Here is a 23542-nt window from a genome sequence, read left to right as displayed (position 1 = left end):
CTGGAAGCTGCAGTTTTGGGCTCTGGTGTATTGAAATGCATCATACTGCAATGTTTTTCTTTTGCTTGTGTCTACATCAGACAAATACCAACAACAGATATCCATTATTGGACCTAAAAGAAATTCAGTTCTATCCCAAAACTGCTCCTTAAGAACGAGAGAACGAAGAGATTTTGTAACACATTGAAGTCCCTACGATGCCATCAAGATTCATAGCTAAAGGTGTTTTTACTTGTTCTCCTTTAGGACTGTAAAATAATGAACACACTAAACTGGATAGCCTGACATCTTAAACCTTTTTAACATTATTCTTATAAGTGGAATTTTAGGTCGGAGAAACAGGAATCGTCTCCGACACACACACACACACACTGTCAACACTTTTTGAATAGCTGCATTTTGTTCAAGCGACCTTCATCATCTGGCACTTCACATAACAAATATTGTTATAATAACAACAGTCCTGCTAACAAATCTCCATTCAACTCTAATCTGAGCACAGGCCCTCTCGTGGGTGAGGGTGCAACAACATACACAGAGCATTTTATATTCTTATCTTAGAAGGATGATTTAATAGATTGACCATGTTATACAATTCCTCCCTCCAATTATCTATTTTTGCATTCATAAAGTAACGTTTCTTGTTTAACATTGTAGCTTCAAGTGTATTTGATCAGTTTAACTGTTTCTTTACCAGCCCCATGTGGAAATTTGACTTGACATTAATTATATAGGTGGCATTCCCTTTATGTGTGTGCAAGTTTCAGTGTCTTGTGTCTTACTGGGATCCTTAAACCACAACATTAATATTACTTTTCTTGCTATCACAAGTCCAATTATTTGCTGTTACTTTGAGGAGGACCTGTGGGCTAAGACTTGTCGGCTATTTCAGAATTAATTGATGCTTTTTCACACGTACAGTCTATGTTTCACACTTGTTGAAGTGAGAGAGGGAGAAAAAAAGTATGACCTAAAGGGATAAAGTATTCATTTCAATAGTTGGTTTGTATATAACAAAATCATAAAGCAATTAAGATTAAATACACTAGTGTGTTTCTTTAAGGTTTTTTAATACAAAACACGTGTTATTCCTGCATTATTGTACTTTTAAAAATGAATTCAAACTTAAAAAAAAACTAAAAGAAAATAAGAAATATGAACCAAAAAAAAAGCCAATTAGAAATGTCTATAGTTTATTAACCCTGTGTATCTTGTTATTCTGTGTTTGGCGCAGATTGAAGAGGAGCTGGTTTCCCTTCAGAAGGAGAAAACCGACCGCATCAAACACCTGCTGGAGCGCCAGGAGCGGGAGATGGACGGCTTCGACATGGAGAGCATGCGTCTGGGCTTCTGTAACCTGGGAACCCTGGACCTTCCCAAGGACGACTACAGATGAAGGGGCCAACTCCACCGCCCGTCGCCATCTTCTCTGTTTCTACAGTACATTCCCTCCTCTCCTTTTTACCTGACCGGACAGTGCAGGTGTTCACTGCTGCTGACACTCTCACTCAAACACAAACACGCAAAAAACAAAATAACAATAATAATAAAACCCCACAGCGGCTCTGGAATCAGCTGTTCTCCGGGACAATCGGAGTCCATGGCAGGTTTTCGTGCCCCCCCTTCCAATCCAACGTAAACGTCCTCCCTCTCTCCTTGCCTCTCATGTCACAAGATGACAAAACAGTGTTTTATGCTGGATAACTTCCTCCTGTAGTTGTCGTTTTTGTAAGAATAATGAAAACATAGTCACAGTGTTTCTTGTTTCTTGTGCAATGACGACACTTTTTGTCGCGACTGAAAGTGGAGGACGAGAGGAGGGAGAGAAAAACAAAGAGGGCAGTTTCGAAGGGCGAAAACTGCTCCACCACCAATGCATTTTTTGATAGAGGTGATTTGATTTCTTCGCTAGTTTGAATTCCGTTCTCTAGCGGTGCAAAAAAAGAAGAAAAATCTCCAGCAGCTGCTCGTCTGCACTGCTTCTTTCAAACACATTTTTTTTAATTTATTTCCACCAGGGCATTTTTATGACAAATTTTAATAATTTGATACTTTGAGAGACAAAAACATCACCATGTACATACAGGTACGCTTCTGATAAAAATGTGACTCCTACGGGGTGAATTTGATTACCGAGGGGAGGGTTGAATCATGGTACTCGATGTATGTATCGTACTGATTTCTCTGCACTGGCAGCCAATGTGAATAATAATACATGTGACACGTGAACTCCAACTCCCAGCTAGCACAAAGGGCTTCATATATGGGGAGGGAGGGTCGGGGGGGACTTGTACTTTGTGTATAGAAGGATTTATGGAGAGCTTTTACTTATTTTCGTATTGTTTTTTAAATGTCACTCGAATCAAAAGATCATTTTTAAAAGGCGCTTTTTTTCTCCCCCCTTCCTCAGATAGTATTTGAGGCATCAAGTCATCTTTCAATGGGACTTTCATTTGATTTTTTCTTTTGCTTTACACAACTCTCAAGCTGTGTATTTTCTAATAAACCAGAACAGTATGATGCTTTATTATTGCATGCACTTTAATTTTTTTTTCCAGGATAAAAGAAAGCATGGATCTGTCAGAGCTTTTAATTATATTTGTAAATAAAGTGCTCATCACACAAACCGTTGACGTCTTGTTTTCTATCTCCAATAATACGGGTTCTTCATAGTTGAGTGTTTTTACTTGAGAACAAATTCCAAAAGCTCTCGGCTGCTGGACTGCTCCAATCTCTGACCTTTGATGCTGGAAACATGGTTGGACAAGTTTTCAATATTTCATCACTTTAGCAGAAACTGTTTTGAAACGTTGGAATTGACAGCAAATCTCTCCAAGCAGGAAATCCAGCTGGAATATCTATCTTTTTTCAGTGATTTAAATTGAACTAATAGTAGCAGCGTTAGGAAATGGCAATTCATTCTGATTAGCATATAACAGATCCTTATCGAACATTGCAGAAGTGGTGAAAGCGAGCTGCGGTCGCAGTGCAACAATGAAAGACTGTTGTTTGCGAGTACAAAGGTTACTAAAGGCCCTTGGATAATACTGAGCAAAGTTCAAAACAGTTCCTCCTGTGTGCAGTAGTCCTGATAACTTGAAACACCTAATACGGTATATATTTTATAATAATGATAATCTGAGTTTAATAGATTTAAAAATGTAAAAGTAATGCTATGATTTGTGTCTCATTGAAGACAATTTATCCACACCTGAAAATAATACCCCTAGAAAAGGATCTCCTTTTCAGGAAATATGAATCAAAAAAACAAGATCCTACTGGTTCTAATTATTGAGAGCTCAAATGTCTTTCTACTATATAAATGTCAATTTATCCAAATAAGACGTGACGAAGGATCCTAATTGGTTGAACGGGTCTCAAAGCATTTAATCAGCCATTGCAGGATCAGAAAACATTTTAACAAACACATGTATGCTTTTGTCTAACAGATTTAGTACGGAATAGTGCAGGTGACAAAGAGGAGACATTATAATGCTTTGAGTCAAGTCTTTTCTATTTATTTTCCTGCCAGCTGGTCGTACAGTTTAGGCACGTAGTCGTCCCATTCGGCCTGGTAGCAGGTCCCTGCCACCGGGGCTCCCAGCTTGTATTTCTTCCTGAAGCTCTGGATCTGGAACTTCCCACGGTTGTCTCCACAGCAGTTTGTGAGGACGGCCTCTGTGCAGGACAGGCTGCCCGGCTGCTCGTACACCAGCCACACGTACCGGTGGAGACCTGACGGGGAAGAATATGGATGGTTTTAAATGTTAAATTACAGTGACATTCAGACCAATATGTTTTCAAGGTGAGGCTACAGACGTTATGAAAAGTAGGATTGGGAAAGGTTGCAGACGTGCCAAACTCCAGTTCAATGACCATGCAACAGATTAAAGTGATATGAACGGGAGTTTTACATAACATCAAATCACACGGTCAAACAAGAGCTTAAACTGAAAAAATACCTGTCCTTTAATAGTGTTTTCAGTAAGTTTTCTTCTCTCTTACCGGTGCCTTTGGGAGGACCAGAGCCCACGTAGTCCGACATGACGCAGCCTGAGGACACATCACACCCTTTCATGTTGACCACCAGGAAGTGGTGCCACTCCCTTTAAATAAGAACAAAAAGGTATTCACGATCAAACTTTGGATTTTGATGTGTGTTTTTTTAAAGCATTGTTTTTATTTGGAGCAAATGACTCATTTGTTTTTTTAAAAGTTTCCCTTCTCTACTCACCTGAATTTGGGGTCTTTCCTGCTGGGGGCGTCGGGGTCTGTCAGGGCCAGTGTGTACATCTTGCTGGAGTCACATCCATCCCACTGGATGCAGGTGGGTCGGTTCTGCACCTGCAGTTGAAATCAATACGGCCGTTAGGGGGCGCTGTTCACCGTCTTTTACAGCTGCTCACACGCTGCTAGAGGCATTATGTAATGATTCATTGTTGCCAAATATTTGCAAACGTGCTGACTCCACATATTGAGTTGCAAGCATGGCCCTATTAAGAAATATTGCAATACAGTATCAATTAAACGTAATACCTGTTATAGGACTACTAGTGTAGGCTATAGCTTTGTAGCATACACTCATAAACGATGCTGTTGTTAGCCGTGTTGTTAGCTTTAACATTAGTTAGCTGACTAACCTGTGTCGGCGTGAGCACTTTGCCGAGCTCGTCTATTTCCACAGAGTCGTATTTAACAGTGAGAGTCTGTGCGGGCTTTTCCTCCACCTCCTGAAGCTCAAGAGCCCCGCTCCACTGGCTCACATCTGCGGGCATTTTAAGTTCAGTGCGGGTGTAGACCGGTGTGTAGACGCTGCTAACTGTACCACCGTTACTTGTACAGGCACACAGAGGCTGCCAACAGCGCTGCGTTCACTTACCACCAGGAGATATGGATACCAGTGACGAATGAGCGCGTTTGCAAATCTTTAACATATTAGTTGAACTTCAGAACTAGCACGTTTAGCAGAAATATACGCTGACTATTTGTAACTCTGAGTCAAGTGGTAGGTCAACTGAATAATTGTTGTGTTTTTGTGTTAATGCTGTGTGATGAAGTTTATGTTCCCTAGTTTTCTCATTACACGTGAACGGCACAAAGAGCACCAGCTGCGTATGACCGCCAGAGGGCGCTGTCGCTTCACTGCCATGCTGATTGTGGTTCGTTAAAGTTTCTGTCAATCACATCACCCGTACTTTACTCGTCCCTCCTCCAGTTTATATGCTCCATCAACACACTTTCCATTTCCAGAAGTCCAATTTATAGAATCTGGGGTGACTATGAGATTTTATTTTTTTAAGCAAATTTAGGTTAAAATTTAGGAATAATGTAGCCTATCTGTCAAAACCGAGGAAAGGGATAATGGTATTCCTCTATGGTTGGAGTAGTACTAGTGTGTAGTAAATGATGATTATGATGCTCATAATCTTATTTATGGGTGGTTGAAATGAGCATGCCACAGACTTCAAAACACACACACCAAGGACAGATTTTGTTTCCAAATGTGAATATAGGCCTATGATAAAGGTGGCTAAGATAATTAAGAAAACAGGTAAAGTAGGCTAATTTAAAATGATGTTGATCATTTTAAAGAAATGGTAATAGCACATATTTCTTTTTATAACAATTTAAATAGTAAATGTTCTTATAATAATATTATTATTTTGACTAGCTTTTCCCTATGCTTGTTTGCACCATCCTTTTATGTTCAAGTTCAAGCTGCTTTATTTCAATATGTGAATGTACCTGACGCTTAACATGATTCTGACTTTGATTATGATTATGCTAATTATTATAATATTTAAACATTTTAATAATAATTTCCATAACTTATAATAAATCAGAAAACTTATGTCACTGTACCTTTAACAAGGTGAGGTCCAGGGTGTGGTCTATTTGTGCCAAAGTTTCCGGATCAGCGTGCTCTCTAGTAAACAAAGCGCGTCCATCAGAAGTCACATCATGTCAGACTGGTCACCTGTGCGCGCGCTGTATAGCTGAGAATGGGCGGACTGGTGTCCACTGACGCGCTGGACTAGTCACACAGGTTTTGGACTGGGGGAGAGCTTATTTGTGCACTTTTTCTTTTAAGGCGATGTAGGAAAATTGGAAAGTTATCATGAAGATAGTCGTAGCGCTTCTACAACTGTGTTTCTGGGCGGCAGGTAAGTGATTTGTATTAGCCTACTGTGACACCCAAACACATAGCCAGGTAATTCAGGTGAGTCTGAAAATAATTTCACCCCTCCCTCCCTAGTAACAGCAGAGGCAGTTTCGGGCAATGGCTCCTCAACCGAAACGACCGTGACAGCCGCACCGGGAGACATCGCTCTACTTCCGTGTTACACGGACAGTAATGACGTAACACCGGTGTTAACGGAGTGGTATAAAGATGAACTAGAAGTTATTCGAGGAGGCGTTTCTTTACCGAGCCCCTCGTCTGAAGGACAGCGCCTCGAGGTGCTGCGAGACGGCAGTCTGAACATCAAGGGGGTGACACCTGGAGACAAGGGCAGCTACCTGTGCGCCTCCAATCTACCAGGGAACATCACCTACAGGGCACGTGTGCTGCTGCAGGTAACCGGTGAGTCAGTTGCTCAAGTGACCAAGAGGACCACCTAGGAGTTTTGCTTTTGTTTTACTTTGTCTAACCCTGTTTTCTTGTAGCCTATATGCATGGGTTTATGATGCCTTATCATTTTTAATAGTTTTTATATCTAGTTGGTATAATTGTTAATTTGTTGGCCTAATACTGTTTAAGTTCAACTAGGATTATTAGATAGTTTATGGTCATTCATAAAACATAACATAATTTTATTTGCAGCACCACTTCAAATAGCAGCATTTAGTTGCCTATTTAAAAAGGGCGTTAATAGGTAATAATAAATCAAATCAGTCAGTTGTAGTAATAAAAAGGACACAGGCCTATCATAATACAGTGTTAACATAAAATAAAAATATGATATAGTTATTGCCCAATTGAAATAAAATGATATTACCTTTTAATGACCCACATCCAAGAAAATACACCACTTGTTCAAGAAGCGTTTGAGTATTGATGCCAAAGACAAAAATATGTTACAATTGCCCTCATTCTGAAAAAAGTGTGTTTATGTCTATTGCATAAGAGGGAAATATCCGGACTGAGTTTGTTGTAATGCTTGAAGGGGCTTAAATGGTCCTTTTAAAACAGCATGGTGGTCAACTGGTTCTTAAACATTGCAGACAGTTAAAGTATAGTACCACAGTGCAAATAATACTCCGGTACAAGTAAACGTCATGCATTTCAATTATGACTACAGTATTAACAATAAAAGTACTAAATTCTGAAAATTGTCCCCTGACTATTCCAATATTATATGTTTGAAATATGTTACATTATTATACCTCATGTGTTAATATAATGTAAAAGTGGTTGTTTATAAGACTGTAAATAATTATAAATTTTATTTTTGATTAATCTGCTGATTCTTTTCTCTATTAAATACATTGATTGTTTGGTGAGTAAAAAATTAGAAGACAGTGATAAACTCTTTCACAATTTCCCAAAGGGAAACCCATCACAATGCAACCAATTGTATAAAATAACAATAGATTCAAATGATTAAAAATAATCAAAAGCAATAAATCTTAATTTCTGAGAAGCTGGAGCCATGAAATGTTGTTCAATTTTTCCGAAATCCAGAGTTAAGGAGCAAACTCTCGCTGCTGCAACCAACAAATAATTATTTACATTTTATTTTTATATTATTTCATTTGGAAGATCATTTAGTATTTGAATCGGCTAATCGTTTCAGCAGTAAAACAGGATCAGTGACAGAGGCTGCAGTAACACTTGCATCATAAACTTTTAAGCATTAAGAAAATTGCATTCCAAACTTGATCCTTTATAATAATGAGATGAGATATGAGAATGTGCTTTGTATTTATACGCTTCTTATTCTTCCCCTCAGCTCTAGGGAATGTGTCTGTGTCCATCAGTCCATCCACCGCTCTTCCTAACGGCACATTGTACGTCTACCGCGGCTCCACCGTCTCCTTTAACTGCTCCGGGCCCTTCTCCTCATCCCAGCAGCTGACCTGGGCCTTCACAGGGGCCTCCAACACAAATAGCTCACTGGTCTCTACCTCTGGATCCTCTCTGGACTTCAGGATAGAAGACATTCAGCCCAGAGACCAGGGAGTTTACACCTGCAGCGCGCACAACAACCTCTCTCATCAGGCTGTCAATACGAGCACAGAGCTGCTGGTGTACTGTGAGTAACACGAGCAGATTACCCACAATACACTGCTGCAACCAAAGGTCTGAGGTGGTCGAGTGTTATGTTTATGGTTATTTTTATTCATTCATTTCATAATGCAATGAAGAAACAACATATAAAGCAACATTTTGATTCAATACTGCTGCCAATACGAATACCAAAAACAAAACTATATTATTTCAATAGTTTGAGAAGTATAAACATGCTTTTATTCTCAGTGCACTGTGCATTTGCAGCTGCTCTTGTATTAAACAAACTTTCATTGTGTAAGTTAAACTAAAGCCACATTTAAATCCCCCTTTGTTGTAAAGAAAAGACAGCCCCCTTCATGCATATTAATAACTTTCCAAAGGTAAAAGAGTTCAGTGGTTTAAACATACAATCCATTCGAAGAAGCTTGTGGTCAACCGCTCAACTTTGCTGCACCATGAATGAGCGGATGTTATGTCTGCAGGTGTGATCTCTTACTGTGCTTCATGGGAAAAAAATAATGGAGGGTAAACAAGGTTGGGGGAGAGGGAAAGCATGTTTGGAAATGCTTAGATGGGCAGGGGGAAAACAAGAGTCATCATCCAATAGCAACTGAGTGAAACCTAAACAAGTTTTCAGAAAAAAGGGGTCGAAACAAGTTCAAATCTGCTGAAGTGCAAAGTTGATTGAAAATGTTGCAGTCATAACGTGGTAGTGGATATTTTCTGTTATTTTGCGTTGAATGGACTTACCATCCAATTTTTACTCCTCATATTGCCTGTAGTATTTCAGTTATTCGGCTAAAGATGCAATGTAAAGGCAAGAAAACAGTGCAACATCTTGGAATTGGAGAGTAAAGCATCTATTTATAATTGTTTTAATATATCAATATTTACTTTCTATTGAGCAGAACAAGACAGTCATTTAAACTTCAACAGCTGTCTCATAATGTCCCTATTTCCTTATAATTACAATGTTAGCTCCAAGAAACATATTAGGGGACTTAGGCACCATGAAAATACATTATTATCAATATGGTTTTATGTTGACCAGCTTGTGACTTGTCCGAGTCAGTGATTCTGGAGAATGTTTGTTGTCAAAATCCTACTTAGTCAAAATCAGTGAATATAATCTCACAATCCACTACCTTCCCGTACTGTGTTTGCTGAAAATAAATCCAGTGTTTATACAAAACATAGGCTCTATAAATGGTTATGTAAACAGAGGGGGGGCCCACCGTACCTCACAACATGCCCGTTTACAGAGCCTAGATATTCACTGATTTAGACAAAAAAGTGATTTTGAAAACAAGTATTCTCCTGAATCGTTGAATCCAGCTTTAAATGACAGAAGTCATAGTACACAGTAGCCTTCTGTCCTATTTTTTCTGACATTCTTTACTTGTGTTTTTTTCCCCGTTCTAGATGCCCCAGACAGACACCCTGAGTGTTCATGGGCACCGGGCCCGGACCCGTCCCACGTCCCGTTCAGCTGCACCTGGCTGGGGGCGTATCCCACGGCGACCCTGTGCTGGGGGGAGGAGCATGATGTCACAGGGGGCGGGCTGGAGGGGCATGTCTACGTATCCGCGGTGACCAACAGCCTGTCAATCACCATGAACCGCTCCGTTCTGTTTGACGGGCAGACGCTGGGCTGTACGGCCGAGCACGTGGCGCTCCCCAAGGGGACGCACAGGGCCTGTTCCATAACCATCAGTAAGCAAAGAGCCTCTTAACTATCCTGAGACGGGCACTGGGAGCTGCTGAATGTTTCATGTGCTTTCAGCTTAAAGAGGCCACTGAGACTCTTCAGTGAGCAACCATTGACGACGGTGTTCACTTTCACTCAGGATACAATGCATTGAGTTCACCTAGAAAAAAAACTTGCCATGTTTTATTAAAGGCGCTGTAAGCGGAATGGTTCTTTTAGCTAACTTCCTGTCAGTTACTGCAGTTAGCAGTCCCCTCGCTCGTCTCTACGTCACCACATTAATGCATTGCGGTCTTCAAGCAGCGAGTTATCTAGCATCATCTCAGATCCATAAGTGTGATAAAACATGATAAAAACCATCAAAACTTTTTAACTTTTTTAACTGATCCGCCATTGTAGGCGCATACACATTCACCCATCTGTTGCTCTGGCGTGCACCGGCAGTGAGACTATGGAGTGTATATAGTATTTATGAGTGAGACAGATGTTGGTTTGTAGCGTTATCTCTTCTGATTGGATAAAAATTTCGGGATACTCCTTTAAGTTTATTTGCCGATTACATGCAAAGCAGCTGACTGAGAGATCGGCTTTATAAAACGCGCACATTATGTAAGTGATCACTGTATTAATAAAGAGCGATTTAACACTTATATTAACATAAATAAACTGCTTACTTCACCTTTAATTACCAACTGTGAAATATATCAGTGGATACTTATGGTTTTATTTGTTCCGGTTTTTGAGATAATTATATATTTACCTCTACACCAGTGCAATGTAGGAAAACTTATTACATTTGCATTCATTTTTGGTGGTCAAATTATATGAAAATAGCATAAATTTAGCAGCTGCATCTCGCTCTTGAAATGGAAAAGTGGGTATGGAAACGTATCCAGAGTAATAGGGACGCTTCAGTGTGGTATGTAGCCAGGTAGATAGTGTGTAACTATGGGGTTATTGTGTGTTTACTGAGCGGTTTTGAGATAGCCATCTATGAGATTTCCCAACTCCAAAGTGCAATGGAGTTCGGTAGGAATTTACGACATTCACTGCATGGAAGCGTCATTTAAAAAAAATGTAAAGAAACATTATCCTCCACTACAGTGTCCCTGTTAATCTGTATAGTGGACTGTACTCGCTTTGGACGTTCTTATTGGGACTATTTATCTGGTGGTCACTGTTTCTGAGTAGATATTATTGTTCAATTCTACTAAAGTGTTTTCAATTCTGAAAACACTGGAAACAAATATTTTTCCACTAAAGAAATAGTCCCTGAAAAACTGTTGACGGTGGTACAATACAGTAGCTCTCTCCGTGTCTTTATCACAGATCTCTGCTCACTGTGTAAACGTCACTGCAACAGCGTTAACATTAATGTGTTCAAAAACTCCTTCTTTAATTCTCACTATTAATATTCTCTTTAATTAGTTTACATTAGATTTCAGTGTTGGCTGTTCGAACAAACACAACCGGACACACAGTTGGTAGTTGGTAGTGAGTCACTCAGTAGTGTGACTGTTATCATTGAGCAAACAATGAGATGACACAAAGGTGTGTGACAGTATAACATTTTTTATTAGCTTATCGGCCTTCTTTGAGGTTTGTGGAGCATTGAACACTGGGTGTGTCTCCGTGAAATAAGATCCCATATCTACCCGTGGAGTTACAATAATATCTAAAAGGAATGTTTTGACACATTCTTATGTATTTATTTACCAAATGGACTTCTGTATTGATAAAATTAGGATTAATCTAATGTGCAGTTTGTGAAAACTTTTGCATTTACACAACTACAACATGTTTTCTGTTCTCTAAAGAGCCATTGATCAAATATTCAAGATTAGTCTGCAACTAGTTCGATAATCGATATTTTATATATTTAATTGTTTCATTTTTCAAGCCAACATACACTATTTCTCAAACGTGAGGATTTTTTATTTTTTTTTTAACCTTTATTTATACAGGTAAATCCCATTGAGACCGGAGACTCTTTTTCAAGGGAGACCTGTTCCCATTCCCATTCCCACGTTACCATTCACACACACATTCATACACCGATAGCAGGCTTACTATCGACATTCACACGAGGCAAGGTGGGTGAAGTGTCTTGCCCAAGGACACAACAACCATGACACAAGTGGCAGGGCGGGAATCGAACCTCCAACCCTTTGATCATCAGCCACCTGAGCCACAGTCGCCCCAGTTATTTAAAATTGTATACCTCTGGGTTTCTGACGACTGGTCACCGTTCATCACTCTAACATCTGTACAAGTACTACATGTAAAAAATGGCCCAGTTAGGGCTGCATATTCCTTATATGGTCGGCTAGAATACAAATGTAACTGAGAGACTGTTTTTTAGAAAAATCAAGTTTTGCAAAACAAGATTCCTAATGTCTGTCCGTGTCTCGCAGAGCCTCCGTTCCCTGAAGGTGAGCCCATGGTGTCTGTGTTGGATGGCTCCAGCAGTGTGACTCTGCTCTGTACTGAGGCTGTGTCCACGCCACCCGCTAACACAACGTGGAGGAAAGGGCTCCAACAGGAAGTCATCACAGCAGGAGAGAAGTACACCCTGACTGAAGAAGGGCCGGTCCTCAAGCTGACCATTCATAACATCACCAAGGACGATGAAGGAATCTTCTTCTGCCGCAGCGAGAACCCACTGGCCATCCGAGAGCTGGAGGTCTACCTCACTGTGAGGAGTGAGTGAAGGGGGGAGAGGAGGGCTTTGGTGTGGGCTGCAAGATGGACATTTGTAGAGGTGGGGGGGGGGGGGGGGGGGATTTGAATGTTATTGTATTTTTATCGATAGCTTTTGAGAGAGAAAGGGAGTGATAGTATTTTTTTATATTTTTTTTTCTTTTGTATTTACTGTTCAGTAACCATGGTTAGATTTTTTATTATTTCAATTGAATTCACTTAATTTAAATATATATTTTACTAGTCAGTTACCAGGGTTATATTATTTTTATTTACTTTATTTTACTATATTCTTAATGTATTATTTTATTTGCTGGACAGTAACCAGGATTCTTTTTTTTTTTTTTTCATTGAAAAGGGAGAGATGAACTATTTAAAAAATGTAAACTATTTAAATCTTTTTAAAAAAATAAGTAAGAACGTACAGTTATTCCGACACATGAATGGAACACAGGTTGTAACACTATTCCAGTGAGTGCAGGTGTGGACTCCTCCTGTGGAATGTAGTTTAACCTGCTGCCCCTCCCTCCCTCTCTATCCCTCCCTCTCTATCCCTCCCTCTCTAACCCTCCCTCTCTATCCCTCCCTCTCTAACCCTCCCTCTCTAACCCTCCCTCTCTAACCCTCCCTCTCTAACCCTCCCCTGTGCTCTGGTTCTTTCTCACAGCCTCCTCTCCGTACACCGGAGCCATCATCGGCATCTTTGTCGCTGCGCTGATCGTGGGATCAACCGCCATCATAGCTAAAACCATTTACTCCAGCCGCCATAGAATATGCCTGGGTAATCTTTTCAGTTTGTTTTCTCTTCCCTCTGCAACATAAGCATGGAAGTCACTAATGCATGAAACAAATTGATCTTACCACACATTAATATTTCATACAGTTCATTTGTAATGTTTTATACATGAGAACTGACACAAAAGTATAAATGAGTCTAAAAAAAAATCCACTCTAATTTCACAATGTATGTTCCTATTTTTCTTTCAGGTAGCGGCTTTGGGTGAGTATCTCACATGTACTAATCTAATGGCACACTGCATGCTTAATCTAATTACTCTATCCAATGAATCAAAGGGATATAACACTGCTGTTACGTACTGTGATTAGGGTTTCATTTCAATTATTCTGTTTAGTACTTACGTATTTTGTATTTTTTATTGTAGGCCAAAACGCACCGTAGATTACAATACTACAAATGAAACTAAAATTGAATTCATATTTGATTTGATGTAACGGTAAACATAAGATGTACGAGTCTGAGCTTCACTCTTGTCTCACTATTTGGCAACATAATTCAGTAATAATACTGGTATAAATCCATGGAGGAAACAGAGGATCAAATGTCTGCAAGTATTGTGGCCTCAATAGAGCAAGAACACAATGCTACTGCAATACGTGTCCTACTAAAGGAGCAGTTCAAAATGTTGGCATTATCTTTGCTTTAGATGAGAAGATTGTAATGTGTGTAGGGTAAATATGAAGCTACAGACAGTAGTTTAGCAGTTAACAGGGATGAACTGATAAGCAACAGTGTCAAAAGGTCTCATGTATTTCAAATCAAACTGGGTGTATCCTGCAGGTGCACTCTACCTTTATAATAACCTATCTGTGCTCTGTAGGCAAATGGAGGACCGAGGAGACGTGTTTAATCTGGTGGAGTCAGACGACGAGCAGATCTTTCAGGATACCGTTCCCCGGCTGCCTCCCGTAACCAACGGACACCAAACCACGCTGGTCCAGATACATAGGATCCCATCAAGTATGACCTCATCATGCCGTTGATTTTAGTGTTTGTTAATTAGCCCTGCGTTCCAAATCGCATACTTTCTATTTTCTATTCTACATACTACATCTGACCATAAAAAGAATCTTGTTAGCATGCAGTACACTTGGGATATACTTTTACTTATTTATTTCATGCGCCTTGATCTTGCCTCATGCTTTTATATCCGACGTATCCCTGTTTGTTTTCATATGGAGGCTTTGTCAATGTGACGTCACTTCCGGTGCGCACTGGATTTTGGGTCAGAATCGCCTAAATTGGATGCTGTTTTCAACACTAAAAATCTCAGCCGGATGTAATAGACATCCAGGTATCTCTAACCATTCTAAATCTGGCCACAAGAATCGGGACATCCTAAATCATTTTTCTACCATATTAAATAGTAGATAGTATGGGTATTGGAACGTAGCCTGGGCCGAAGGTGTTACGAATGTTAAAAAAAAATGTCCTCCCATTTTGCTTTTTCTAGGTGATCATGAAGATGCAGAAGCCGCTGACCTAAGCTCACAGCAGCAGGAAGATACTGTACAGACTGAAGAGCCAGTGGAACTTGTAACATTTTAGGTGTTGGGTGTTTTGGTTTCACGTTTTATTTTTAGGTAACTGCCATTTACTCCCAATGAGAATGTGAACAGAATCGGTGGAAGTCGCTTGTATAAACCAAAAAAATTCTAATTCTATTTTGTTTTTGTGTTTTTTTAAAAAGTTTTTTTTTTTATACACGTATTCCTGTGCTTGGTTTGTTTGTACAGCATTCTGAACATGTTGCCTTGATGTTGAGATTCTTGCAGTAAATGAAGCTGTTTAAGCACAAATGTGATTTCTGGCTTCTCTCTGGTGGTGAAATGTTGGCTTCAGTGATGCATAACTTTGATGAGTGTGTGCATCTCTCCACCCAACCTGTGTCATGCACATAGAGTGTACTGTTCTATGACTCTTGTCAGTCCCAACAATGCAACTGTAGGCAGAAACTATGTATAAAATGTGGTGCAGTCTGTTTGTCAGTTGTCTACTGTCGGGTTGTATAGAAACTATTGTATAGTATGAAATATTACGAGTTGGACTTGTTACTATAGGGTGAAAACTGTGTAAATATGAATATAACAGTCTTAAAAATATTTCCTTTCCTTTACATTTCCAATTGTCATTTTTTCAAGTGAAATAGATTTTAAATTATTTGAGAAATAACCAATAACATGATCTACATACATTTATTCAGCATTTATATACATACTGTATGTTCTGGGGACCATAACACACTTTTTCTGTCGTTTTTTTCTTGGGATCTTGGGAAAGAAATAGTCTATTCCTATTTCCAACCATATGAGCTGACATATTCAGATGTTGTCACCATTAGATCACAGTAAAACCCATGTTGTTCTTATGTCATAAATATTTATAATCAGTGGATTGTTTACTTGATGGCGTGGGGGGAGCGGCTTAAGCGAGGTTACGTAATGACAGAAGAACGTGACTGGGTTGTTGGCCAATGGCACAACGTGAGTCAGACAACAGGAAATCAGCTGAACATTCCGTTTCTCCACCAATCGCACATTTTCCACATAGCAAACAGTCTGTCAGGCACAGCGCAGAGTAGGAGCGGACGGAGGAGCGCGCTATGCACTAGTGTCCTGCTTGCCTTCGGATCTAAATGGACGCAAACGGGGAGGACAAACCCAGGAAATCCGCAGCGATAAAACGAAGAATGTGAAAACGGATATACAGTGGAGAGAAAAAACGATGTGCTCCACGGAAAACAACGCGGAGCCTGAACCGACATGTAAGTCACTGGCATAGTTGTGCATGCGATCCGAGTAACCTAGGCAGCGGTCTCTAGTCTGGGTACGGGGTAGCCTCCAGGGGGGAGAATAAGGTGTTTCTTTAATGGAGGAAACTAGGCCAAGTCCCTTCTCTGTGAATGATTAATTTCTTATGTGTTATGGTGCCTCTCCGTGTACGTCCTCCCCTTGCAGCCTCAGACCCAGCTCTAATCTTGGAGCTGAAGACCCGCCGTCCTCCATCCCTAGAGGGCCGTGCGGGATGCGAGACGTGGAGCGTGGACTTCTCCCCGGACGGAGCCTGGTTCGCCTGGTCCATGGGACACGGCATCGTCTGGGTGGTCGCCTGGCCCCTCGACTCAGAGTAAGTGAAAGGTCGTTCAGCCTTAAATAGATAAGACTGTATACTGGGGCTCATCTGTGCTGTCAATCCCAGTCGGACGCTGGGACGCATGATGCATTCAAGTGCACCTCGTAGCCTACGTTGTGGTTCGTGTTGTGACATTGGTGGATGGTTGACGTGAAGGAATGAAGCACCATTGCAATCGAATAATCAATAACTTCAATCAATGATTTATGCATGACTTTATGATTTAAACACCATTTACAACTCCAAAGGTCAAGGGGTCTAAGGACAGAGGGGGTTCATATTGTGTACGGAATTTGAAGCCCATGGCTATTTGTGATATTGGGCTATATAAATAAAACTGATTTTAATTTAATATGAAGTAGGCCTATCGAATGGAAATATAACCTTTAGCTTTTGAATAATTTGTTTACATTTTTTTAAATCAAATGCCCCAATGACTATCTATATTATTGAGACCTGAAGTGTACAATTTCCAACAAATATAAATCAATAATAAATAATAATAGATCAAATTTATATAAAAAAAATAATGAAATAAACAGTAAATAATCACGAGTAAATTAAATGCAACCAAAATTAATCACATATCTTCCCTGTCCGTCTTTATTTTCAAAGATGTGATGAAAACTTCCACCATGAAATGAAATCACTGTCAATGGGGCAGAGTGTTATTGTGCAATAGACAAAGACTAAGGGAGGACATTTCGAAATAAATAAACTGCTGGAACTAAATAAAAACATGCAGGAATGCAATAAACTATTGGGAAAGAAAGAAGAAGAAAAACAATTATGTTTATTTACAATGAGCAGATACCTAATGGATTATTTCAATACTTCATGGCTGTATTACATATTTAGTTTGTGTTTACTTATATGATTATTTATTTCAGGGTGTTTTATTTGCCGACTGTTTAACATTTTGAACAGGCCCCCCGACCTTGACACTATGGCTTGACTTAGTGGTCCTTGACTTTACCAGAAATACGTTTTAAGTGGCCGGAAATGATTTCCTCTTCTGTCGTAGAGGAACTAATTTTGAGATCCCATGCCATGTCATTATTTTGAGAACATTTCAAATTTTTAAAGACTTGAAGGATATTTTTGTGTTCATCAGAGTGGAGGAATTTGGTTCCCATGCAGACATGATCATGTGAGGCAGTGGAAGTCTAAAAAAAACTAAAACAAACAGTAGTGAACTTATTTTCCAGAGAATCAGTTAGCTCCTTCACATTTTCCATTAAACAAAAAGGGAGGCAACCAAATGCACTGAAAGGCAGCATCACTTCCAGCTGTTTTTATCTACTATCTATGGTTTTTATGTCTACATTTTAGTGTTTTTTTAATGGTATCTCCATCCTCTATTTCCCTCTCCTTACAGAGACAGTCAGAATGGAGAGACGGACCGCGAGGACAAGAGCTTCAGTTGTGGTCATCCGGTGTGGAGCTTGGCCTTCGGACCCAGACCTGCAAGATCAGCCGCGGCTTTACGCAATGCTAAAAAACCCTCATCTAAAGGGAAGAACAGGCTGCTACTGGCCACCGGCTTAGAGAATGGGGTGATCAAAATCTGGAACGTGTTAACAGGTGAGATTGACTGTAGGAGAGGATGTGAACCGTCACATGTGATGCGTTGGCTGTAGCTGTTTTTTTTAAAGTGTATTTTAAAATGTATTTTCTAAGGTGATGCTGTATATGATCTCCATGGACATGAAGGCGTTGTGAGGAACCTGGTCTTCCCTCAGAACGGAACACTCACACTCATATCATCCTCTCGGGACAAGACTTTGAGGATCTGGGACCTGTCTCAGAAAGGTGTGTGTGTGTGTGTGTGTGTCTGTGTGTCTGTGTCTGTGTGTTTGTGTATTTAAAAATGTATGTTAGATCCTCATTCAAAAACAATACAAATCTGTCAGTCAAGTCAAGTTTTTGTCAAGATTTCAAAGGCATAATATTCCTACCTCCTTGCATCGTTTTGAGTGGTGCTAACATGCAAACCCTACTAATATGGCTGTAGTGTTTACTTTACAAAATGCAATGTAAACTCACTCTTTCATAGGTCAATAGTTTAAGAAGATATCAGTTGTTTACATTCAGGGCGGCTGTCTCTAAAAAGCTGTGTTTATTTGCTTATGAGCATGTTTGTTTAATGTCGACTGGAGACCATTTCCCAAAGCAATTTTCCCAAGTTGATTTTAAAACATTTCCGCCAGCCTATGGTTTAATTAAATGCCTATACAGGTCAAAGTGTGATACAACCTCAGGTAATCCATCCCCTAACATCTTCATCAGGCTGTGTTGCGATACCTTTTTCGTGCTGGTGCGTTCAAACTCTCCTGGATAAAATCTGACATTTAGCTTCTGTGTGGCAATCTTAACAATTTGACCAGACTTTCTTTTTGGTTAGGGTTCTTCACTAATGGCCTTTGAAGCTCAAGTCCTTGATCGCATCCACATTAAACACTACTGAACTATTAAAGCCATTAAATGCTCAATGTGAGGGATTACCAAACAGGTTTTAATGCTCTGCAAACATAGTTTCACACTGTATTGATACTGGCTCTTACTTCCTGTAATGTTGTCAAATACTCTAAAAGATCCTGGTATAAATTGATGAAAAGTGGTATATAATTAGTTATTTTAAATCACCGGTTAAAGTGTCTTTTATGTGCATGTATCACTTTGCCTCTGTGTTTTGACACTGTGCAGACGAGCTAAAGTAGCCCTTCTGTTGGAATGTAGGAGGTTAAAGCAAACACAAGTTCCTGTGTACACATGTAGGAGGCACATTCTCCACCACTTTTTTTTTTTTTGGTAACCAGCAATACTTGTTCGGCTCATTTAGCTAATTTCGATTTTTTTTTCTCTCTCTCTTTCTCTCTCTCTCTCTCTGTCTGTTGCAGGTAAAATAGTTCAGGTGCTGTCCGGCCATAAAGACTGGATCAGCTGCTGCAGCGTGTCATCAGACTGCAGCATGATCGCGTCCGTCGGCAGATTTGACAGAGTGAGTTCCACTGTTAAAAGTGTGTCGTTTTCGATGCAAGGCAAAACCGTCAGTGAACACAACAAAAAAAATCACTTTAGTGGTAATATTACTTTTGACAGATATTTATTATAAGCACATGTTGTTTTTATCTATATATAGGCATTTTTATCTTGGTGTATTTAAAACTATTATACCTCAAGATGCCCTCGCTGTCTGACATTTTCCTGACAGAACAAAGCTGCCTTTTATCCTTCTGCTTGGTGGATTTGAATTGAGATCCTCTGCATCAGTTCAATAAATGTTTTTTTTTAGTCGGTTCTGTGTCAAATCACTGAATGTAATATAAAATTTTCTATCGGTACACACAATTATGCACAAAGCAAATAGTTAAGGTTAAGGTAAGTTCCTTTTTCGACACTGGAGTGCTAATAAAAGGGATACTATTTTTCTTTTTTCCTCACTGATCTTTTACCTATGCAGCTGAAGTTACATATAGATCTTAAGAGATTTCTTTCCAGTTCAGAGTTGACTTGTTAGAGCGTTTGGCCTGGTCTGTTGCTCCCCAACATGCAGTGCTCTGGTTCTCATCACCTGCTCCCTGTGTTTAGTAGAACTCACAGAGAGTTCAGCAGCATGATTCTTTGTTCTCCTCAGTTAGACGAGACATTTGGAGCACCGAGAAGCTCTTCACACTCCTGTCAAACTGCTAATTTGACACTGTCTGCTTTCCAAAAGAAATTATTAGACAGCTTAACATTGTGTAATACTAGACTGTTAGATCACAATCACACTTCACAGTCTGCTGCGTGTTTCACTTTGTCCTGTTGACACTGCTGACACAGTCAGTTCATTTGAAGAATCATATTAGTGGATTTTTTTGGTTGTTGCAATAATAACTATGGTGGGGCAGATTAACTCCACTAAACCTCATACATAATTCATTTAAAGCTATAGTGCGTTACTTTTTAATCTAAATAAATGTTGGTTACAGGCAAGCTATTGTCAAACGAGTCAGTTCCACAAAACTCTCTACGTATTTCTATGACAGCGTTTACAAGCTGGTGTCGCCCCTCGACACTGGCGCAGAAGCTCAGAAAAGGCGCAATCACCGAAGGCTTTACCTCATGTAGATGCGCCGACAGTGTTGTTGTATTTTCTCAGGTTGCCTCATGGGGGCGACATAAGTTACGCACTATAACTTCAATGTGAAAAAACCGTGAGGTACAAAGTCGTATTAACCCATCATGGTTTTCCCCTTGTTCAGATGGTGTGTCTGTGGAGTCTGCGGTCATACAACTTCATGAAGAACCTGTCAGGAGGAACTCAGAAGACCCTGTACCTCCTGTCCTCCTGCGCCTTCTCCCCTGACGGGGCGCTGCTGGCCACCGCAGCCTTCAGTGGCTCCAGCTGGTGGATCGACCTGTGGGACCCCTACACCGCCCAGAAACTGGCCACTCTGGTGTACGTTCACATTCCAGATTTGACTTACCAAAATGTACTGAATACTTTTGGCGCTGTAAATGAAAGGCACATGTCTCCCTTAAAACTAATATCCCAAGTATGGCTGGTTGACTTTTACTGTGGTGCCAAATGCATCATAGATTGCACTTTTTTTTATACATCTGCGAGACAAATAGAATCTCTCCCTTTTGTAGCCAAACAGTTTCCAACACGAAACATTGATTTTGCTTGAGTTTTACTTTTGATGCCAGTTTTCACCCGGTTGGTCCATCCTAACCTATCACTGTTTACACCTGTCTCACTGCCTGAATGTACTGTATGTCCTGGTGTCTTCTGATTTGTGCAACCAGTTTTAGTTTTTTATATGAACAGAAATCATTTCTTATTATGGTCACTTAGCATGGCGTAATACCATTCTGAAATACTCGCTCTCTTACATCCACAGTGACTACTTTGAAGATTACGGGCAGAACCAGATCTCAGCAATACAGTTCTCCCCCAACGGTTTGCACTTGGCTGTGGTGACTGACGACAGGTAGAGTAGTTCATCCCTTACATCTCCTGAATCTTTTTGCATGATGTCATTGTGTAAATGCTTCTCGGACTGGACTAAATAAACCTCAAACGGATGCGTTGCCTTCACAGAGCTCTTCGGATCTGGGAGCCGGGGAAGAAAGGCATGGTGATGCAGACGAAAGCAGACAGAGGCTCTAATGGACTCTGCTGCAACTACCATCCACGAGGAGGGGTGGTCGCCACGGGGTAAACATCCTCAAGTCTTTATATTATTCTTATATGAAAAACTCTTTCATTTATTATTTAGTTTTTTATATGTATGTATATACACACACACACACACACACACACACACACACACACACACACACACACACACACACACACACACACACACACACACACAGAGCCTGTCAACAACAATGTAAAAATATGCAACCTCCTGCTTGTTTTTGTCTCGTACGTTCTGTCTTAAATGTGAATTGTCATGTCCCTCACCTAATGTTATGTCTTTCACCTGTCTTGTCCTGCATCACGTAAATAAAAAAAAGCAAAAAAATAAAATAAAATAAAAATAATAATAATATGAAAAACTCTTACTGCTTGTAGGCTTTGAATCTGGCTTCAGAATTGTTATAGCTTGTGAAAAGGGTGGTGGCAGAGTGCAGCAGATTCAATGGTGACTTTCATGACGAAAAAGACTAAACCACTCCTGCAACTTAACCCACTGCCCTGCTGGCCGTTTGTTTGTCTAACTACTCCACAATCAAATCTGAACATTTCTGTACCAATAAAGTAAAAACTTTGTGGGGATAATGTAATAAGTTATTGCGTATTTGGCTGTGTTTTAAAAAAAAATCATTTAAACATTTATTTTGTAACTGGAACCGATAATGCAATATACCTAAATCACTCTAGTTAAAGGCCTACTTCACCGGTGGGAATATGAAGGTGTATTGAATTCTGAGATCCCATGTAGTATAAATGTGCAAAAAAAAAAAAAAATCGGTTCATCCTAGCCTGAGAAAAGGCAGAAAGAGTGTTTTTTTTAACCCTATATTAATCTTACTGTGACATCACAGTAAGATAAATATAGGGTTAAAAAAAAACTACTTTGTAAATATTACTGTGATGTCACAGCAGGAGAAATCACAGTAATATTTACAAAGTAAGGTTTTTTTTTTAACCCTATATTTATCTTACTGTGATGTCACAGTAAGATTAATATAGGGTTAAAAAAACACTCTTTCTGCCTTTTCTCAGGCTAGGATGAACCAATTTCAATTGTTTTTGCACATTTATACTACATAGGATCTCAGAATTCAATACACCTTCATATTCAAACCGGTGAAGTAGGCCTTTAAGTTTTGAATTATCGACCTTTCATTACATCAAAAACAAAACATTTTTTTTACGTTATTGGCTGCTACACACACACACACACACTCACACTAACCAGTAACCATCCCCTCTCCTTTTTAACAGAACCAGAGACGGCCATGTGAGGTTCTGGAAGGCTCCCCGCACCGTGCCCAGCCTGTGCCACCTGTGCCGCTCCATCCTGCGCGACTCTGTCTCCACACACCAGATGGAGCCGCTGCCTCTGCCCAAGAGAATCCTCCAATACCTCAGCTACCGCAACATCCCCGACCGCCTCAAGACCTGCTGCTCCCAAGACCAAGATGACTGGGAGGGCTGAATGATAGGAACCACATTACCCACAACGCAATGCAACTGAAAAAAAATTAACAGCGACTGATTGTTTATACACTGTCATAGGAATACATGAGTATTTTGTTTTGTTTGACGATTTAAGAGACTCCATTTAGCACAAGAAACGTATCTTAGTGTAATCTACTAATAGAACATTTCTACGTTAAGGGTTTCATTTATTGCACTACTACTGTAAGAAAATGCATACAACTCAAATGTTTCACATGCTTGACTTGAATATCACAATTTTATACTCTTTAATTTATTGTGTAAATAATAATATCAAATGCATTTCTA

General features: G+C 39.8%; 4 protein-coding genes across 6 annotated transcripts in view; 3 read left to right on the top strand and 1 right to left on the bottom strand.

The window, feature by feature from the left end:
- The window catches only part of taok3a (TAO kinase 3a), a 62517-nt gene extending 59965 nt beyond the window's left edge, over window positions 1–2552 (top strand). For all 3 annotated transcript variants that reach the window (XM_080043522.1, XM_080043524.1, XM_080043523.1), the window contains one exon: window positions 1235–2552. In XM_080043522.1, coding sequence (XP_079899648.1) covers window positions 1235–1396 — 162 coding nt within the window. In that variant the 3' untranslated portion in view covers window positions 1397–2552. The remainder of the gene's footprint in view (window positions 1–1234) is intronic.
- Window positions 2553–3356: 804 nt separating this feature from the next.
- On the bottom strand, window positions 3357–4836 carry pebp1 (phosphatidylethanolamine binding protein 1). The gene is made up of 4 exons (XM_080043605.1): window positions 4641–4836; window positions 4235–4344; window positions 4006–4106; window positions 3357–3735 (listed from the first exon to the last, which is right to left on the bottom strand). The coding sequence occupies exons 1-4, from the start codon at window positions 4773–4775 to the stop codon at window positions 3518–3520; spliced, it is 564 nt and encodes a 187-aa protein (XP_079899731.1). The 5' UTR covers window positions 4776–4836; the 3' UTR covers window positions 3357–3517.
- A 1036-nt stretch (window positions 4837–5872) lies between these two features.
- On the top strand, window positions 5873–15607 carry vsig10 (V-set and immunoglobulin domain containing 10). Its single transcript, XM_080043571.1, has 9 exons — window positions 5873–6164; window positions 6257–6583; window positions 7953–8255; window positions 9656–9946; window positions 12356–12643; window positions 13309–13422; window positions 13629–13641; window positions 14261–14400; window positions 14894–15607. Exons 1-9 carry the CDS (start codon window positions 6119–6121, stop codon window positions 14986–14988), a joined length of 1617 nt encoding a protein of 538 aa, XP_079899697.1. The 5' UTR covers window positions 5873–6118; the 3' UTR covers window positions 14989–15607.
- Window positions 15608–16014: 407 nt separating this feature from the next.
- Window positions 16015–23261, top strand: wsb2 (WD repeat and SOCS box containing 2). Its single transcript, XM_080043582.1, has 9 exons — window positions 16015–16204; window positions 16398–16566; window positions 17951–18156; window positions 18253–18384; window positions 19473–19573; window positions 20820–21016; window positions 21462–21551; window positions 21662–21778; window positions 23018–23261. Exons 1-9 carry the CDS (start codon window positions 16165–16167, stop codon window positions 23229–23231), a joined length of 1266 nt encoding a protein of 421 aa, XP_079899708.1. The 5' UTR covers window positions 16015–16164; the 3' UTR covers window positions 23232–23261.
- The last annotated feature ends 281 nt before the right edge of the window (window positions 23262–23542 follow it).

The sequence above is a fragment of the Ammodytes marinus genome (genome assembly GCF_949987685.1).
Source record: "Ammodytes marinus genome assembly, chromosome: 2".
NCBI lineage: Eukaryota > Metazoa > Chordata > Actinopteri > Uranoscopiformes > Ammodytidae > Ammodytes > Ammodytes marinus.
This window is presented reverse-complemented; position numbering and strand designations above follow the sequence as displayed.

Excerpts from the sequence above, each read along its gene's own strand:
- wsb2 (XM_080043582.1), top strand. The coding sequence starts at position 16,165 with ATGTGCTCCACGGAAAACAACGCGGAGCCTGAACCGACAT. Across the intron at positions 16,567-17,950 it reads GCCTGGCCCCTCGACTCAGA|AGACAGTCAGAATGGAGAGA; the intron begins GTAAGTGAAAGG and ends CTCTCCTTACAG. Across the intron at positions 18,157-18,252 it reads AATCTGGAACGTGTTAACAG|GTGATGCTGTATATGATCTC; the intron begins GTGAGATTGACT and ends GTATTTTCTAAG.
- pebp1 (XM_080043605.1), bottom strand. The coding sequence starts at position 4,775 with ATGCCCGCAGATGTGAGCCAGTGGAGCGGGGCTCTTGAGCTTCAGGAG. Across the intron at positions 4,345-4,640 it reads AAGTGCTCACGCCGACACAG|GTGCAGAACCGACCCACCTG; the intron begins GTTAGTCAGCTA and ends TTTCAACTGCAG. Across the intron at positions 4,107-4,234 it reads AGGAAAGACCCCAAATTCAG|GGAGTGGCACCACTTCCTGG; the intron begins GTGAGTAGAGAA and ends TCTTATTTAAAG.
- vsig10 (XM_080043571.1), top strand. The coding sequence starts at position 6,119 with ATGAAGATAGTCGTAGCGCTTCTACAACTGTGTTTCTGGGCGGCAG. Across the intron at positions 6,584-7,952 it reads TGTGCTGCTGCAGGTAACCG|CTCTAGGGAATGTGTCTGTG; the intron begins GTGAGTCAGTTG and ends TCTTCCCCTCAG. Across the intron at positions 8,256-9,655 it reads CACAGAGCTGCTGGTGTACT|ATGCCCCAGACAGACACCCT; the intron begins GTGAGTAACACG and ends TCCCCGTTCTAG.